Genomic DNA, 18,620 nt, shown 5'->3' with positions numbered 1-18,620 from the left:
CTTATCTCTTAACACTACACTACAAAAAATCATCTTTCTATGCAAACTAGTCTATCTTCAAAATGAGCTCCAGGAGTATGTAATATAACAGTCATGAGTTTTTCTGGAAGTTTTGCTGTTTAATGTCACCAACCAGTGCTATACGTGGACAAGATAGGAGTAACAAATTAACAGTAGACTGGAAATGTTAAAGCAGAATTTGGGCAAGAGCCAGCACAAATCAGACCAGGGGCCATGACTTTCTGGAAAAATGAACTATGGAGACAGTAAGATCAGCAGTTGCTGAGAGGGAAGGAAGGAGGGATGAAGCGGCAGAGCACAGATTTCCAGGGCAGTGAACTATTCTGTATGATACTACAATGCTGAATACTGGGCATGGAATATGGACTTTGGGTGATACTGATATGTCAATGTACAACTGCAATAAATGTACTATTGTGCCAGTACAGAAGGCTGTGCATGGGGGGGGGGCAGAAAGGATAAGGGAAATCTCTGTACTTTCTCTTTAATTTTGCTCCGAACATAAAACAGCTCTAAAAAATATTTATTAAAAAATATACATACTTGGGGCATCTCGGTGGCTCAGTTGTTAAGCATCTGCCTTCAGCGCAGGTCATGATCCCAAGATCCTCAATCCCAGGGTCCTGCGATTGAGCCCCACATCGGGCTCCCTACTCAATGGGAAGACTGCTTCTCCCTTTCCCTCTGCCTGCCACTCTGCCTACTTGTGTGGTCTCTCTCGCTCTGTCAAATTAGTAAAATCTTTAAAAGTATACACACACACACACTTAGAGGGTGCCTGGGTGGCTCAGCAGGTTAAGCACCAGCCTTTGCCTTAAGTTGTGATCCTAAGGTCCTGGGCTACTTGCTCAGCAGGGAGTCTGCCTCTCCCTCTCCCTCTGCCCTCCCCCTGCTCATGCTCTCTCTCTCAAATAAATAATAAAATCTTTATACACACACACACACACACACACACACTTCAAAAACAGCATACGTAAAAACATTTAAATATTTAATCACTGTCCTCAAGATAAATTCCAGTGTAGTTCTTCTACAAAACATTTATGAGTAAGAAAGTAAAACTTAATTTCTGGGATTAAGTTCTATCTTTTAAAAGCAACATATGTCCAGACTGGAATTTCAAAAATGCACTTATTTTCAGATTCTTGGTACTTCGGCTACCACCAGAATCATAATACACTAACATTTTAGATTTGACACAGAATAAGCAGCGTTAAGATCCATGCTTATGGAAAACTATTCACTGCCAGGTAATGTTTACAATACAGGAGAATAACCATATAACTAGATTATGTAAGTATCTAGTATCATCTTCTATTACCGCCTACCATACAGTTTCAGCCATGCAGAAACTCACCATTTCTTACTAATTTTCTAAGTCTTTCCATAAGGTAGTCCTTTTTGTTTTTTTAAAGATGTTACTTATTTACTTGAGAGAGAAAGAGAGAAACAGCATGAATGGAAGGGGAGGGCCAGAAGGAGAGAGAAAAGTAGACACACACACCCATTCCAGCACCCCCTTGCCTTAACCCCCCCCCCCCCCCGCCTCCTCCTCCACCTGGGCAAGGAACCTGATGTGGGACTCTTGGACCTGAGGCAGATGCTTAACCGACTCAGCCACCCAGGTGACCCTCCCAGGGAATAAAGATACTCTCTCCCTCTGAAATTCACTAGGATTCACCCATACTTAGCAAAACTCTATTCATCTTTTATCACACCATTTAAATCATAATCACTTAGAAAATAATTAAGAAGAGTTTGAAAATAAAATTCTGTGGAATAATTCCAAGCAGAAGAAGACCTGCAAAGAAATCTTGACCTTTAGTAGGTAGTTAGTTGTTATGTTATTGTTGTAGTAATTATTTTTTTGTGAATTAAAGAATACAGCATATGAGGGACGCCTGGGTGGCTCAGTTGGTTGAGCAGCTGCCTTCGGCTCCGGTCGTGATCCCAGCGTCCTGGGATCGAGTCCCACATCGGGCTCCTTGCTCAGCAGGGAGCCTGCTTCTCCCTCTGCCTCTGCCTGCCATTCTGTCTGCCTGTGCTCGTTCTCTCCTGCCCTCTCTCTCTGATAAATAAAATCTTAAAAAAAAAAAAAATCTTAAAAAAAAAAAGAATACAGCATATGAATATGACTGACACTGGAAACCAGGGTTTTACTGTGAGAAAAGAAAGGTATAGATATGGAGGAAAGAAAGATGAGGAAAAACCCTGTGGTGCTGGATTTCAATTAGAAGTATCAGTATGATTTAAGAAAGAAAAAAAAAAAAGGTACTCCCTGGTTCATCCACTGAAATCAGGACCAATCCACAATGGTAAACAATAGCAATGAGTACATTTATATATAGACTTTGGTTTTTAAATTCTACTCTTAACTACAAAAGCAGTTTTAGTGTTCTTGAAAAAATGGCTGATTTCAGGTCTGGCACAAGAAAGGTACAAGGTAAGCCTGGACATCCTGAATGTTTAGGTAAAGGAAGTGTTCAAAGACTAAAGAGTCACCTCAGTGGACATAAGAGTCAGCCACTGGTCAACTTTGAGCCAATTTTAGCATCAAAAGGAATACTGGTGTATTTAATACAGAACAAAAAAGAATGCCAGATAACAAATATAGAATGTAAGAATAAAAAAACAGATACCGTTTCTCTGCAGCCCTTGATATAATAAGTGGAATAGGTAAGGATCATTACTGGATGTTGGCAACAGTGGCTGAAAGGTTGTTGGGTTATTCATAGGGTCTCAAAGTATCATCCTGCAGATCGTGTGCTAATTATAAAGAGGAAGATAAACTTTACAATAGAGTGTCTGGTTATCACTACCTAAACCCAGTAGTAAAATTTAGCTCACCAGTAGCAGGACAACCTGATATTATATGTCTCCGGATGTGATGTCCTGTTCACAACATCTCCTATGTAACATTTTTGCTAAAAGTGTTTATCTTGAATGTAATCATAAAGAAACAATCAGATAAATTAAGAAATGCAGAAAATTCTACAAAACTACCCCAAATTCTTCAAATAAGTCAATGTCATGAAAGAAACAAACAAGGAGGTATATTGTTCTAGATAAGAGACAAATTACATGAACCTTGACTGGAATCTGGATGATTAAAGTAAAACAAATACTAGAAAACGTTTTTTAAGGGACAATTGGAGAAATTTAAATACGGACTATATATTAGATATTAATGAATTACTATTGATTTCTGAGGTGTGTTAATAATGTGATAAAGGAAAATGCCATTCTTAGACGATATATATGGAAATATTTAGGAATGAAATATCAAGATATCTGCACTTGCGTTCAAATGGTTCAGCAAATGTGAAGCACACATGGCAAGATGACATCTGGTAAATATAAATAAAGTAGATGGATATTCATCATACAATTCTTTTAAGTTATTTATAGATTTGCAATTTTCAAAATAAAAAAATTTGGGAGAAAATCAGTTCAGATGTCACATCTTCTTGGAAGACTTTTTAAACTTTTCTAGTGACATTATTTTTTCTCTTTTTATATTCGTGTAGACTCTTTATATTTCTACCTCAGCCCTTAACAAACTTGATACTGTCCATTTACAGGTCTGACCTTTTCCCTAAACTTCATGGAACCAGTCTCATCTTCATTAACAGAACTTAGCTCTTCATCTGACATGTACTAAATATTCAGGTTTATTTATGGATGAAATAATCGATATCCCAAATGGACAGACCAAAACTGAAATCCAAGTATTGTCACTATCATATTGTGCCTCAAATTCAATGAAATCCATCAAGCTGTAAGCCTATTAAATGTTCCTACCTGATCTGTATCTATATAATAGATACAGTAGATATCCACATCACCATTCAAACCAAATTAAAAACAAAGCATAACAATCCTAAGGCAGTCTCACCCTTAAGTCATTACAGGCCTATGTTCATTTTAAATTCTTTCTAGTTTCAATTCAAGGCAATTAGCAAAAATGCATACCTGTTCTATGTCCTTGGAACTGGAGGTCTGGTTTTCTCCCGAGACTCCAGGCTGTTCATTTTCCCATGGTAATTTATTTTTTCCTTTTCCTGCACTTAATACCCTTCGGGTACAGACAGTTGGGCTGTAAGATCCATAAATTTGCATGCTGTCCCTTGTGTGGTCTCCACAGTGACAGTGTGCACTCTGAGTTCTGTTACCAGCCAAAAGCCAGTCTGTATCTGCTCCATGTGCCAGATGGCTTGACCTACCCTGGGCAGATGATGGCATAAGCATTGCATATTCCACAAATCCCTGTTCTGTTAACCTTGGGAGGGTTTTTCTAGCCAATCTGGCCTGCACAGCATTCATCACTCCATCTCCATTATCTTGAAGTTCAACAGTATCCACAGCTTTGAAAAGGATGCTAGTTTTACCTGAGCCCATTGACGATGCCAACACAGCAAAGGCTTCAAGAGCTGCTTGACGCACTCTGCGTTTGCTATCTACAAGAGCTGGGGCAAGATTAAAAGACAGTTTGGGTAAGTCAAAATCCTCGCTGGGATAGGTCAGGAGGGAGCAGATACAAATGTTCACTACCTCCTCCCTCACTCTGGAATGTTTATGTTTGAGATGTTCCAGGAGTAAACAAAGCACCTGTTGAGGACCTACTTCCTTCATCAGCTTGAGGAAGATCTTCATGTATTCTTGTTTGATTACCAACTTGTTGTCTGCCAGCACTTTGACAGAAGCTGCTATAACTTGCCCCAAGAACTGCTGTACCTGCTGTCCTAGGCGAATAACCAGTAAATGCAGGACCTGAAGTGTGCCATGAACCACTTTGAAGTTAGAATCATCTAACAAATTATACAGCAAGCTAATGAAACCGACAAGACTGGAATGAGGGGTAGAACTAGGATTAAATCTTCCTATCACCTGTTTTAATTCCTCGATGGCCTGAGTCCGGTTTTTATAGTCTTCCTGATCTAACAATCTTGAATGCAGCTCTTGAGGAATAATCCCAAATTTAAGATTGCAGTTAGAAAGGGTCACTGTACAGGGGAGAGGATCTTCAGCAAATCCAGAGGCGTCAAGTTCCAAATAATAAGGAACCCGACTTCCAAATTGGGCCTCCAGACGACGATTGTAGTGTCTCCTCAGGGCAGAGGGCAGGCGAGAGATATAAGACTGAAATCTCTCTTGGCCAAGTCGTTCCCCAATCTGCTGAAGTGCAGAGAAAGCAGTCTCAGATTCTTCTTCTATCTCCTGATCGCCAAGCTTTCTGGCGAGGGATATTATTACCTCAGTGAGATCTAGGTTGAACAACAAATCCTCAGGAGTAAGCAAGATAGGGAACAGCAGTGCTGTGGCAGCTCGAAGCCGGGCATCCGTGCTTTCCAGTCCTTGCTGTATAAGTGTTCTCAGCACCTGTCCAGAACTACGTTTCAGACATATATGTAGGATCTGTAGTGCATCTTTCCGTAGGGCTGGATTCTCTTCTCGTAAGGAGACAACGAGCTGAGGCAGAAGTGCTAAGCTAAAGGCCTCTTCCAGCTGGCCTGCCTCCCCTTGACCCCGGATAACGTCCGAGAGGAGTTGCAAGCAGAGTCGCTTCTCATCACTACCTCCTTCCACAAGCACTCGGCCCAGGGCCCGATACAATGCTTCCTTCCGTCGGGGGAAGCCGAGTCGACCGCCTCGCCGTGGCAAAGCAGCCTGCAAAGCCTGGAAGGCCTCGGAAGGATCTGGCGCGGTCCGGAGGAGTTGAAGAAGCCGAGTCTCGTCTTCATCACCCCCCGACAAACCACCTCCAGACCCAGACCAACTACTTGTGATTGCCTCCGCGGGCATCAAGAGGGTCGAGGCCAGAGGCGAAGGTGTCGGCGGGCAGGAACCGTGGTCTCCGGCGGCTCCACGGCAGTAGTTTTTCTCGCCTCTCATGGTGCCTCCACCTCGATTATCATCAGTCTGTGGGGCGGAAGGACTGCAGCTCTGGAGGCGATAGGCACAGAGGGCTGGAAGTTGCGGCAGCAGGAGCAGCGCAGAGGGCAAAGCCGCCATGGAGGGTCGTCAGGTGGCAGAGGCGAGAGAAAACCATCGTCTCTGAAGGGCTCGATGGAGCCCAGTCTTCCAGTTCCTCTCCAAGCCCCAAGCTGCAGGGGAAGAAAAGGAACAGCTTCAGTTAGCTGCCAAGTCTCCCTTAAGAGGCTGGCTTCGGCAAAATGGCCCCTGCCGGAGCCGTAGACCCCACAGCAGCCAGCGGGCGTAACCAGGGGCACCACGTGACCAAACCGATGGCTTCCATGGTGATCTACCCAGCGCAGACCTCTTGACCCGGAAATTGACGTGTCGTGATGAATGCTGGGTTATGTAGTCCACGTCAGGTGTTACGAATAAGCAGCAGGCTCCTGGAAAAGGAAGTGAGAACGTTACGAAAGTAGAGAACGTCTCTAGAGCCGAGAAGGCGAAAAAGGGTGTAGGCACTAGGCGGAAGTGACGTTTCCGCTCGGAGCGGAACATCCCCGCCCCACCCGAAAAGATTGGGGTTTGAAGACAAGTGAGGATCCTGCCCCGATTCCAGTGGTCCTCGACTCCTCCTCCTGTCGTTGCTGGCGTGATTCCTGGGACTCAGGTATTTTCCTTTTGCTGTCCTCCTGTGGCGCAGGCTTCGGCAGAGTTTTGCAGGAGTGACGCTGTTGCTGCCGTAGAGGTAAAGAAATGCACGGGAGCTAGCAGGGAGAGAGGCGACATCTTCTTGTGCAGGGTTTGTTACCGTTGTAAATACGTTGCTTTTTGCACCCTGAGTAAGTGCGATCCTTCCCTCCTGACGTCCGCGTACACTGACTGGAGGTTCGGATCAAGGCCAAGCTCAGAGCTCGGGTACTTTTTTTTTTTTTTTCCCTTTTTCCCCCAAATTCTGGTCTTTGGGGCCCTTATACTCCGCCCTCCCCCCTTCCTTTTCCAACTTCGCTTACCCTCTGGTGGTGGAAGTTTAATGATTTTCTTTCATCTTTCCTTACTTTCATCATTTAAAATTCTCTTTTAAAAACGTAATCAATTTTTCCTGTATCTTACCACGTCTTTTTGAGACGTTCTCAAAGTCTCCTAATGCAGTTCCCACTCTGAGACTTACTCCTTCCTTCCTCCCGTTCTCTTTGCCACCCCAGCATCTCTGCAGAATCCTTGCGCGTCTCTGCAGCCTTTCAGTCTCCTGGAAACAGATTGCAAAGACAGTTTCACTTGCGGTTGAAGTCCTTGGCATCAGGGACCTAAGAGAATTCTGCCGTGTACATTTAGGGCTAATAATAGACGTTTCTTTGTTTTAGGCGAAGTGTGAATTATTGGCGAGCGTTCTCTCCTTGTTATTGAAACTTAAGCGGACACAATTGAAGAGCTCGAGTGTCTGGCGTGAGGCTGAATTCTTTGAAGTGTGGAAGAGCTATTTTTTGAAGGAATAACACAATTAGTTACTTTATAATGACCCACTGAGAAAAGGCTGAGTTATTTTTTGAAGTCTCTCATGCAGTTTAAATGCAAGTGAAGTCAGGATAATTGAGTTACACATGCCAAACCACTTTGTAAATAATGTTGCTGGATAATGCAAGTTTATTTTTCTTTTTTAAAGATTTTATTTATTTATTTGACCGAGACACAGCGAGAGAGGGAATACAAGCAGGGGGAGTGGGTGAGAGAGAAGCAGGCTTCCTGCCGAGCAGAGAGCCCGATGTGGGGCTCTATCCTGGGACCCTGGGATCATGACCTGAGTCGAAGGCAGACGCTTCACGACCGAGCCACCCAGTCGCCTGCATAATTCAAGTTTAAACATAATTTCTGTTCGTTGTCTGAAAGCACATTTCGAGTATCATAAATTTCTTTTTTGTCTTTTGGAAATAGAGTAAATGTAAATGAGGCTTGTGTAAACATCGTTATGTTTTGGTTTCAGTTCTAGGTTGTTATTTTGATTTTAATTAGTCATTTGGTGTTTAAATGAATCTGCCTCATTTGGTTTAACTTTATTTCAGTAGACCACATCCCCCCTTTTTTAAATTAAAAAAAAAGAAAAATGTAGGGATAGTGCAAGGGCTGAGGAGTGAAAACCAAGAGAGGATTGTAGCAGTCCTCAGTTAGAAGGAATGTCTGGTTCTCATATTTCCAGTGTAAGAAACTCATATTTATACATTTACTCATATATGCTTAGGCATCAGTAACCTCACTCAAACTAAACTAAATATGAGAATGATGTACACATTAGAATGTACCTATTAGAATGCCAGTTTATGTTAGAATAGAAGATAACCCTTTCCAGTGATCAGAATTTTCAGGTTGAAAAATCCAGTGCCGTATTGACGAACATGGGAAATGGAGGTGGTGTGGTAATCATGAAATCAAAGAAAAGGAACTTCGGGAGTCTTGAATGATATATCATCAAAGTTATGGTAGAAACTTAAGAATTACTCCTTCTCTCCATAGAGAATACTTTTCAAGGATTGTGGATACTTAAGCCAACCAGTTATTGTGGCCTTTCTCTTAGAACAAAGCAAAATGAGTCTTTATTTTGACCCCTTTTCTCAGGGCTCTGTAAATCACTATGTTATAGATTGCAATTTATTTTATATCTATTACATTTAATGTCTTTGATGAAGACTTGTTAGATTCATTAGCCCCCATGGTGGATATTTAGGAAATGGGACCTTATCAACATCGTGTATCCTACTAATTTTCTTTTAAGATTATTTTGTGGAAGGCAGATCTCATTCATTTAATGTATATTCTACAAAGCAAATTTAAAAAATCTTATTCTTGAATTCCAATGATCCAAATTATAGGAATTGTATATTGACCTTTTATATTTAGCCATAAGTAGAGATAAAATAAAAATTTTTAGATCAAATTCCAGAATAGTGGAATATACTATGTGTTTAATAGTATGCCTTTGAAAGTTGAAAGGCCGTAATTAAGAATACATTGAAAAGGGGCGCTTGTGTGGCTCAGTGGGTTAAAGCCTCTGCCTTCAGCTCAGGTCATGATCCCAGGGTTCTGGGATCAAGCCCCGCATTGGGCTCTCTGCTCAGCATGGAGCCTGCTTCGCCCTCTCTCTCTGCCTGCCTTTCTGCCTACTTACGATCTCTGTCAAATAAATAAATAAAATCTTTAAAAACAAAATACATTGAAAATGGGTAAAACAAGTTTAAAACATCAATACTTTTTTAAAAGTTTAGTTAAATGAATGGATTATAGGAATATTTGTTATACATTAATTTTTTGAGCTGGACTTATAAACACGATTGCCCTAACAATGTCTTTTATTTCTACAGTCAGAGATAAGATATTAATTGGCTGGATGAACCATCATAGTTTTTTCTGTGTTTTTAGTTAAATTTTGCAGACATCCAGGACTATTGGAAATCAGTGTGAATTCTGTAAACTATTGCGGCTTTTGTATAGTTTAAGGAGTTACTATGAAGAAATGCTATGCAAAGGAAAGATGCTATTAACAGGTTATGATAAGATTACCGTTTATTGATTATTTACTGTGTGTCATTCAGGGTAGTAAGTACCTAATGAATTTTGACTTATTGAATTTTACAACAATTTTTGAAATTACATAGGTTTGTGCTGTGGCACATGTTATGGATGTTTCCATGGAAAGTAATTGGTCAGAGAGAGAGCTTTAGAATAGTTTTGGTGGGGAAGAGCTTTGAAACTATAGGCTAAAATTTTATTTTTCCATTATTAATCATTCATATATTTTATGATATATTGTTTACATATATTTAATCTTCTTTTTGGGTTTCTGTTCTGAAGTTTTTTTAGTTTCTTACTTGAGCCAAAACTTCAATAAGGTTAAGAAATGATGAGTCTATTTTTATATATGTGAAATTAAACAGGTTTTCTTGATGTATATCAGAGATCCATTTTCTTTTTTTTTTTTTTTTTTTTTAGGTGTATGTTTCAAAGCCATTGTGCATTTCTGAGTCAAAATTACAACTTTAAACAAAAATCCAATTTTTGTTGTATTTCTGATATTAATCTGTGTAAATTAACAGTATTTCACTTTCATTGCAACCAGTTTTTCAGTGGACAGATTAATTATGTAACTTATAGCTTTTGCTGGATATAAAAAAGGATTTGAGGACTTTCTTTTGTATTATTTCTGACTTCATGATATAATGATTCATATTATAGTGTGCTTCTAATTTTACTTTTTTTCTCCAGATATAATTAAAGTCAATCTCAGTGAACAGGAAAATTGCCAGCTTGTTCTTAGGCCCACTGATAAAGTAGTATATGCCATCATCAATTGAATTCTGCTGTGAGGAGAATTGAACTGTGGGAAAGAAATTTAAGAAAAGAACTGATCAGGGGCGCCTGGGTGGCTCAGTGGGTTAAAGCCTCTGCCTTCCCCTCGGGTGGTGATCCCAGAGTTCTGGGATCGAGCCCAGCATCGGGATCTCTGCTCAGCAGGGAGCCTGCTTCCCTTCCTCTATCTCTGCCTGCCTCTCTGCCTACCTATGATCTCTGTCTGTCAGATAAATAAATAAAATCTAAAAAAAAAAACTGATCTGAAAAAATATTCTAATTTTATATAAATCATACTTTTACAGCGAAGTATATGTGTGTTTGGCTTTTTTTTTTTTTAACAATTCTTTCTCATCACCATTTATTTTCTCTCATTGTAGCAGATAATTGCCTCCCAACTGATTTCAGCACCACTGTTTACTTAGGTGTCAATTAAGTAGTTAATAAACTCACAGCTGACCTTCATTAGCATTGTTTCAGCACCCAAAATTATGAAACTGATGTAGACTATGGAAAGTTTGATTTTATGTAATATTCTTTTTATATTGTGTGTATTTATATAACGAGAATGCTGCCATTATATAAATAATAGAAGGGAATGATTATTCCATAGATGCCTCTGTATTTCATTTTAAAACCCTGATGGACTTTTGTATCTGATCTACATAGTATGTGTATATATTTTATATATATGTGTTTGTGTTTGTGTGTGATCTATCTATTTTTAAGTTTCTGTCCTGGACTTTTTTAGATTCTTATTTGAGCTAAAACTTTATTTTATTTATTTATTTATGTAATATTTATTTACTTATTTGACAGAGACACAGAGAGAGAGAGCACAAGCAGGGAGAGTGGAAGAGGGAAAAGCAGGCTTTGCACTGAGCAGGGAGCCTGATGAGGGACTCAATCCCAGGACCCAGGGATCATGACCTGAACTGAAGGCAGTTGCTTAACCAACTGAGCCACCCAGGAGCCCCCTTGAGTTAAAACTTTAATAAGGTTAAGAAATTATGAGTTTATAAGTGAGGCTTTATAAAATAGTCATGGAGAACTTTGGAGAGAGAGTGCCAAGGTTTAAATCTTGCCTGGGCCTGATTTCTCTGTGCCTTGGGTTACTTTATAAGGTAAGAATAACAACAGCAGTGTATATCTCATGGTGTTATTCTGAGGGTGAAAGGAGTTAATACATGTAAAAAGCTGAGAACAGTAATTGGCCCATTTAAAAAAAATTTTTTTTAAAGATTTTTTTATTTATTTAACAGAGAGATACACAGAAAGAGAAGGAACACAAGCAACGGGAGTGGGACAGGGAGAAGCAGGCTTCCTGCCAAACAGGGAGCCCCATGCAGGGCTTGATCCCAGGACCCCGGGATCATGACCTGAGCTGAAGGCAGACACTTAACGATGAGCCACCCAGGCACCCCAGTAATTGGCCCATTTTGACAAAGGTCTTCCAAGCAAGTCTTTATAAACAATTCTCTCAGGAGTGGCAACAATTATAAATTGGTTCAGTAAATATTTGAAGGGTCTCTCTATACTGTTTAGCATTGCAAATTTTTTTTTTAAAGATTTATTTATTTGACAGAGAGCTCACAAGTAGACAGAGAGGCAGGCAGATAGAGAGAGAAGCAGGCTCCCTGCTGAGCAGAGAGCCCGAAATGGGACTCGATCCCAGGACCCCGAGATCATGACCTGAGCCGAAGGCAGCGGCTTAACCCACTGAGCCACCCAGGCGCCCCAGCATTGCAATTTTTTGAAGGTAATGTATAGAGAACATTGTTCTAAGATTAAGAAAACATTACAGTTCCAGAAACATCTCTTTCTACTTGTATGATCTTTGTTGATTCATTTAAACTCTGGGGGCACCTGGGTGGCTCAGTGGGTTAAAGCCTCTGCCTTCAGCTCCAGTCATGATCCCAAGGTCCTGGGATTAAGCCACATATTGGGTTCTCTGCTCGGCAGGGAGTCTGCTTCCTCCTCTCTCTCTCTGCCTGCCTCTCTGCTTACTTGTGATCTCTGTCTGTCAAATAATAAATAAAAATCTTTTAAAAATAAATAAATAAATAAACTCTCTCAACTTCACTTCATCTCTAGGTCTTGTGCCAAGTTTAGTGCCATATACATACATTCTTTTTTTTTTCCTGTGCAAAATTTCAAAAGCATGCAAAAATAACATCATAAACCCTCATGTACCTATCACCCAGCTTTAACAGTTAGCAGCTAGCTCATGATATTATCTACATCCATATTATTTTTTAAAAATATTTTATTTATTTACTTAGTGTACACATGCATGTGTGCTTGGGGCAGTACAGGGAAAGGGAGGGAGGGTGAAAAAGAATTTCAGGCAGACTCCTCACTGAGCATGGAGCTCAGCGTAGGGCTTAATCTCACAACCCTGAGATCCTATCCTGAGCTGAAATCAAGAGTTAGACACTTAACCAACTAAGCCATCCAAGTGCCCCTCATTGCATATTATTTTAAGCAAATTCCTGATATATTATTTTAGCTAAAAATATTTTAGTATGTAAAAGATAAAAATTCTTGGGACACCTGGGTGGCTTAGGTGGTTAAGTGTCTGCCTTTGGCTCAGGTCATGATCCTGGGGTCCTGGGATCAAGTCCCACTTCGGGCTCCTTGCTCAGCGGGGAGCCTGCTTCTCCCTCTGCCTGCTGCTCCTTTGCTTGTGCATACGCACTCTCTCTGACAAGTAAATTTAAAAAAAAAAAAAAATCTTAAAAAATAAAGATAAAGCTCTTAAAAACATAGCTACAGTATCATTTTTCAGCAACAGTGATTAGTTTTTTGTTTTTTTTTTTTAATATTTTATTTATTTATTTGACAGAAATCACAAGTAGGTGGAGAGGCAGGCAGAGAGAGAGGCGTGGTTTGGGGAGAAGCAGGCTCACTGCTGAGCAGAGAGCTGGATGCGGGGCTCGATCCCAGGACCCTGGGACCATGACCTGAGCCGAAGGCAGAGGCTTTTAACCCACTGAGCCACCCAGGCACCCCAATGGGGATCAGTTAATACAATGAATAATCTAGTTAGTTTCCAAATGTAACTGTTACAGTTACAAGTTGTATTTGTTTGCTATGTCTCTCAAGTTTATCTTGATCTGTATGTTCATTCTTTCTTTTCATTTCTTTCAGTTTATTTATGGAAACATCTGGGTTATTCCATAAACTTTCTCACAGTCAGGAGGTTTTTGCTGATTGCATCCTTCTCTTACAGTTTAACATGCTTTTTCTGTTCTCTGTATTTGTGGTAAATTAATAGTTGGATCTAGACTGTTGACTGCATGTTTGATTTTGGTGTGTGGGGGGGACTGGAGAGTTCAGGAATATCCATAGCTGATATTATGGTCTTCTCTTGAAAGATCCTGATGTCTGGTTGTCTCCTTTTTTGTGATATTAGCAGTCCTTCATAATCAGTACTTTTGACCAATACCTACACTTATTCATTAAGATTGTGAAATGGTGACACTTTATCATTCTTTATTTATTTATTAACTGGAGTACTTTTATGAAAAGAAACTTCCCCTCATGTATTTGGTACCCTAATGGTACAGTTAGTATTAGAAAGACATGATAAATGTTTGATTCTTTCCCTTTATTTACTAGGTTTCAAATAATAAGTTGGTTCATTAGCACCCTTCATTGGTACTGAATTAAGACTTAATTTAAGTTGTCATAATTGTATTATCATTATGGACTCATGGATTTATTTATTTATAGATTTTATTTATTTGTCAGAGACAGAGAGCGAGCACAAGCAAGGGGAACGACAGGCAGACAGAGGAAGATGCAGTCTCCTTGGTGAGCTATAAGCCCAAGGCAGGACTCAGGGATCATGACCTGAGCCGAAAGCAGATGCTTTAAACTGAGCCATCCAAGCATCCTTGGACTCATGGAATTAAGCATATCTGATATGTCTTAATCATTTGCAGTTATTGACATTCACTCTGTCCCATCTTTGACTAGTGATAGCCTATTCAGTTTGGCTCCTTTTTTTTTTTTTAAATAACCTTTGTTGTCACTAATAGCTTTCTTGCTGTCTAGTAGTAAAAATTCCAAATTTATCTTGATATTTTCTTTCCAGGCCTTGAGTCAGCCATTTGTACAAGGAGTTCTGATCCCTTGAGGGGGAATGATATTTAGGGACCGCATCTGGGTGGTAGGAGTGCTCCTTGTTACTGGGTTGGTCATAGTTCCTAGCCCTGTTCAATAAACAGAGTAGGAAATACAATTAACTTTTTCCTTAAAATAATGTATATATTTTTTACATTTGTATATTTCATATGTACTTTTTATATTATATACATAAGATATATACTAGTACATATAATTAATGTTGTTTCTGTATATAGATTTAATCCCTCTTATACTTTTTATTCAAAATCAGAGTACAAGGTTTATATTCAGTGTCTTAGTTTTACATCTTTCTCTTTTCTCCCCTACTGAGTATGATAAATCACAGTGACCCTACAGACGATGATATTAGAAATGCCATATAATCATGCAATGCACACATAACAGTTTGCAGTGCACACATAACAGTTTGAGAATATTCATAAAACTTTCACCAATAATGTGACTCCTGAAAATAGCATAAGGTTTTGTTTTGTTTGGGGGCATATCCCAGTAGTAACCGACCATCAACTTACTGTTTTGAAGTTATTCAGAATGGCATGGTTAGGCCACTAACTAGATAAACATAAGTAGATAGTCAAAGCTTTATAATGTAATCACCTTGATTTGTCTTTTCACTTATGCTTCTGGGTTTTGTATCATAGTTTAAGAAATTATTTTTAATCTTGGTTACAGAAGAAATCACCCTGTTGTTTTAATAAAACATGTTGTTTTTTATTTTTTTTACATTTATACCACTGATCCATTAGGAATTTATCCTGGTGTAGTTTTATGGAAGAGATCTAATTTTATCTCTTTTTATAAGGCTACTTAGTTATTCTAATATGTTTATTTAAAACCCCTGTTTTCCTCATTGATTTTGAGGTACTGCCTTTATCATAAGCTAAATTTGTATATGCTAGGTGATACATTTCTCTATTCTGATTCTTCTCGATTGGTATGTTTCTTCAAACCAAACATTCTATTTAATCCACAACAAATTTTACAACTGACAAAATTCAAGTCAAGAATACGTAATTTTCCCAAAGTATATTGCTATTAATTACTTAAATATAGACTTGAACTCACATCTCTCTGGTTCTAAAATTTGTAATTTGCTCACTTTTCTTTTCTGTTTTCCATGATACTTTCTTTTCCTTCTGCACAAGGTTGTTACTGTGATGAAATTGTCAATGTAAACTGTCAAAGGTGAGGTTTTAAAAATTAGAAGTTATTGCTTCTTTGAGTTACTTTTAGCCATTTAAAGGTAAATAGCTGAACCAAATATAGTCACAGTTGTAATTCATAATTTTGAGGGAGTTGTAGTATGATGTAGGATAATTTTTTAGCAGTTACACTTGTGCTGACAATATCTGAACTGGTTTTCTTTTTTTTTTTTTTTTTTTTTTTTTTTAAGATTTTATTTATTTATTTGACAGAGAGAAATCACAAGTAGGCAGAGAGGCAGGCAGAGAGAGAGAGGAGGAAGCAGGCTCCCCGCTGAGCAGAGAGCCCGATGCGGGACTCGATCCCAGGATCCCGAGATCATGACCTGAGCTGAAGGCAGCGGCTTAACCCACTGAGCCACCCAGGCGCCCCTGAACTGGTTTTCAAACATTAGCATGCATATCAATTGCCTGGAGGGCTTAAAACACATGTTGCTGCCCCTCCCTGTCTATGTAGTTTCTGATTTCTTAGATTTGTGGCTGGGCTCAAGGATTTGCATCCCTTGCAGGTCACAGGTGATACAGATGCTGGTAGTACAAGGATCATATTTTGAGAACCATTGTTTTAAAACTTCTAAAAAAAAGTTGAAGTTTTGTGAATTTCTCTTAAGTCAGATTTCTTCAGAGATAAAAGGGGGCAAATTAAATATTTTAAGAATAATGTTATGACAAATCTCCAATGTAATTCATTTTAAGTTCCCTATGTTTACCTTGACATTTTGCAGATTTTAGTTTGAGTTGTTTCAGTTAAGCATTCAAAGTATTATCTCTTTACTTAAACCTTATTCTCAATATTTCTTTTTCTTAAAATTTTATTTAAATTCAATTAATTACCATATAATCTGTTATTTGTTTCAGGGATAAAGGTCTGTGATTCATCAGCTATATTTATATAATACCCAGTGCTCACTGCAATACATACCCTCCACAATGTCTATCACCCAGTTTCCCCATCCCTTCACTCCCCCTCCCATCCAGCAACCCTCAGTTTGTTTCCTACGATTAAGAGTCTCTTATGGGGGGCACCTGGGTGGCTCAGTGGGTTAAAGCCTCTGCCTTCAGCTCAGGTCATGATCTCAGGGTCCTGGGATCAAGCCCCGAATCGGGCTCTCTGCTCCACAGGGAGCCTGCTTCCTCCTCTCTCTCTCTCTGCCTGCCTCTCTGTCTACTGGTGTGGTGATCTCTGTCTGTCAAATAAATAAATAAAATCTTTAAAAAAAAAAAAAGTCTCTTATGGTTTGTCTCCCTTTCTGGTTTAGTCTTGTTTGATTTTTTCCTCTCTTCCCCTATGATCCTCTGCCTTGTTTCTTAAATTCCACATACCAGTGAGATCATATGATAATTATCTTTCTCTGATTGATTTATCTTGCTTAGCATAATTCCCTCTAGTATCATCCATGTCTTGCAAATGGTGAGAGTTCATTTTTTGATGACTGCATAATATTCCGTGTATATATGTGTGTGTGTGTGTGTGTGTGTGTGCGCGCGCGCGCGTGCATGCTGTGTATCACATCCTTATCCATTCATCTCCTAGGGAATATCTAGGCTCTTTTCATAATTCAGCTGTTGTGGACATTGCTGCTATAAACATTTGGGTGCACATGTCTCTTTGGATCACTACATTTGTATCTTTAGGGTAAATACCCATTAGTGTGATTGCTGGGTCCTAGGATAGCTCTACTTTCAACTTTGTGAGGAACCTCCATACTGTTTTCGAAAGTGGCTGCACCAGCTTGTATTCCTACCAACTGTAGGAGGATTCCCCTTTCTCTGCATCCTCACCATCTCTGTCATTTCCTGATTTGTTAATTTTAGCCATTCTGACTGGTATTAGGTGGTATCTCATTGTGGTTTGGTTTGTATTTGCCTGATGCTGAGTGATGTTGAGTACTTTTTCGTATGTCTCTTGTCCATTTGAATGTCTTTGAAGAAATGTCTGTTCATGTCTTTCTGCCCATTTCTTGATTAGATTATTCTTTGGTGTTGAGTTTGATAAGTTCTTTGTCAAACAAGTGTGATTTTGGGATACTAGCCCTTTATCTGATATTTCATTTGCAAATATCTTCTCCTGTTCTGTCAGCTGCCTTTTGGTTTTGTCAACTGTTTTCTTTGCTGTGCAAAAGCTTTTCATCTTAATGAAGTCCTAATGGTTCATTTTTGCCTTTGTTTCCCTTATTCTTCTTTTAGCAAGAAGTTCCAGTGGCTGAGGTCAAAGTGGTTGCTGCCTTCTCGTCAAGAATTTTGATGGTTTCCTATTTCACATTGAGGTCTTTCATCCATTTTGAGTCTATTTTTATGTCTAGTTTAAGAAAATGGTCCAGTTTCAGCATGTAATTTTCTACTTTTCCCAACACCATTTGTTGAAGAGACTGTCTTTTTTCCATTAGATATTCTTTCTTGCTTTGTCGAAGATTAGTTGACCATAGAGTTGAGGGTCCACTTCTGGGTTCTCTGTTCTGTTCTCTTGATCAGTGGGTCTGTTAATGTGCCAGTACCATACTGTCTTAATGATTATAGCTTTGTAATGGAGCTTGGAGTTCAGAATTGTGATGCCACCACTTTTGGTTTTCTTTTTCAACATTACTTAGGCTATTCAGGGTCTTTTCTGGTTCCATACAAATTTTAAGATTTTGTTCCATTTCTGTGAAAGAAGTTGATGGTATTTTGATAGGGACTGCATTGAATGCATAGATTGCTCTAGATAGCATAGACATTTAAACAATATTTGCTCTTCCAATCCTTGAGCATGAATGTTTTTCCATTTCATTGTCTCCTCCTCTATCTCTTTTATGAGGACTCTAGTTTTCTAAATACAGTTCCATTGCCTCTTTGGCTAGGTTTATTCCTACATATCTTACAGTTTTGGGTGCAGTTTTAAATGGAATTGACTCCTTAATTTCTCTTTCTTCTATCTTTTTGTTGGTGTAGTTGGTGTATGGAAATGCAGTTGATTTTTGTGCATTGATTTTGTATCTTGCCACTTTGCTTAATTCC

At 39.2% G+C, this 18,620-nt stretch overlaps 2 protein-coding genes across 7 annotated transcripts in view; one reads left to right on the top strand and one right to left on the bottom strand.

Moving 5' to 3' along the window:
* The window catches only part of TOGARAM1 (TOG array regulator of axonemal microtubules 1), an 80,565-nt gene extending 74,333 nt beyond the window's left edge, over positions 1–6,232 (bottom strand). Inside the window, exon 1 of one of the 4 annotated variants that reach the window (XM_059181998.1) lies at positions 3,994–6,232. In XM_059181998.1, the coding sequence (XP_059037981.1) occupies positions 3,994–6,033 (2,040 nt within the window). In that variant the 5' untranslated portion in view covers positions 6,034–6,232. The remainder of the gene's footprint in view (positions 1–3,993) is intronic. The other 3 variants (XM_059181996.1, XM_059181995.1, XM_059181994.1) reach the window with 3 other exon arrangements.
* A 233-nt stretch (positions 6,233–6,465) lies between these two features.
* The window catches only part of KLHL28 (kelch like family member 28), a 41,462-nt gene continuing 29,307 nt past the window's right edge, over positions 6,466–18,620 (top strand). Inside the window, exon 1 of one of the 3 annotated variants that reach the window (XM_059182000.1) lies at positions 6,466–6,604. Coding sequence is in view for 1 of the 3 variants with exons in the window: in XM_059181999.1 (XP_059037982.1) it covers positions 8,406–8,408 (3 nt within the window). In the remaining 2 variants the exon portion in view is untranslated. Of the gene's footprint in view, positions 6,683–8,324; positions 8,409–18,620 lie in introns of those variants that run through there. The other 2 variants (XM_059182001.1, XM_059181999.1) reach the window with 2 other exon arrangements.

Source organism: Mustela lutreola, chromosome 7 (genome assembly GCF_030435805.1).
Source record: "Mustela lutreola isolate mMusLut2 chromosome 7, mMusLut2.pri, whole genome shotgun sequence".
In the NCBI taxonomy this organism is placed as follows: Eukaryota; Metazoa; Chordata; class Mammalia; order Carnivora; family Mustelidae; genus Mustela; species Mustela lutreola.
The sequence above is the reverse complement of the archived record's forward strand: the minus strand, read 5'-3'. Positions and strand labels throughout refer to the sequence as shown.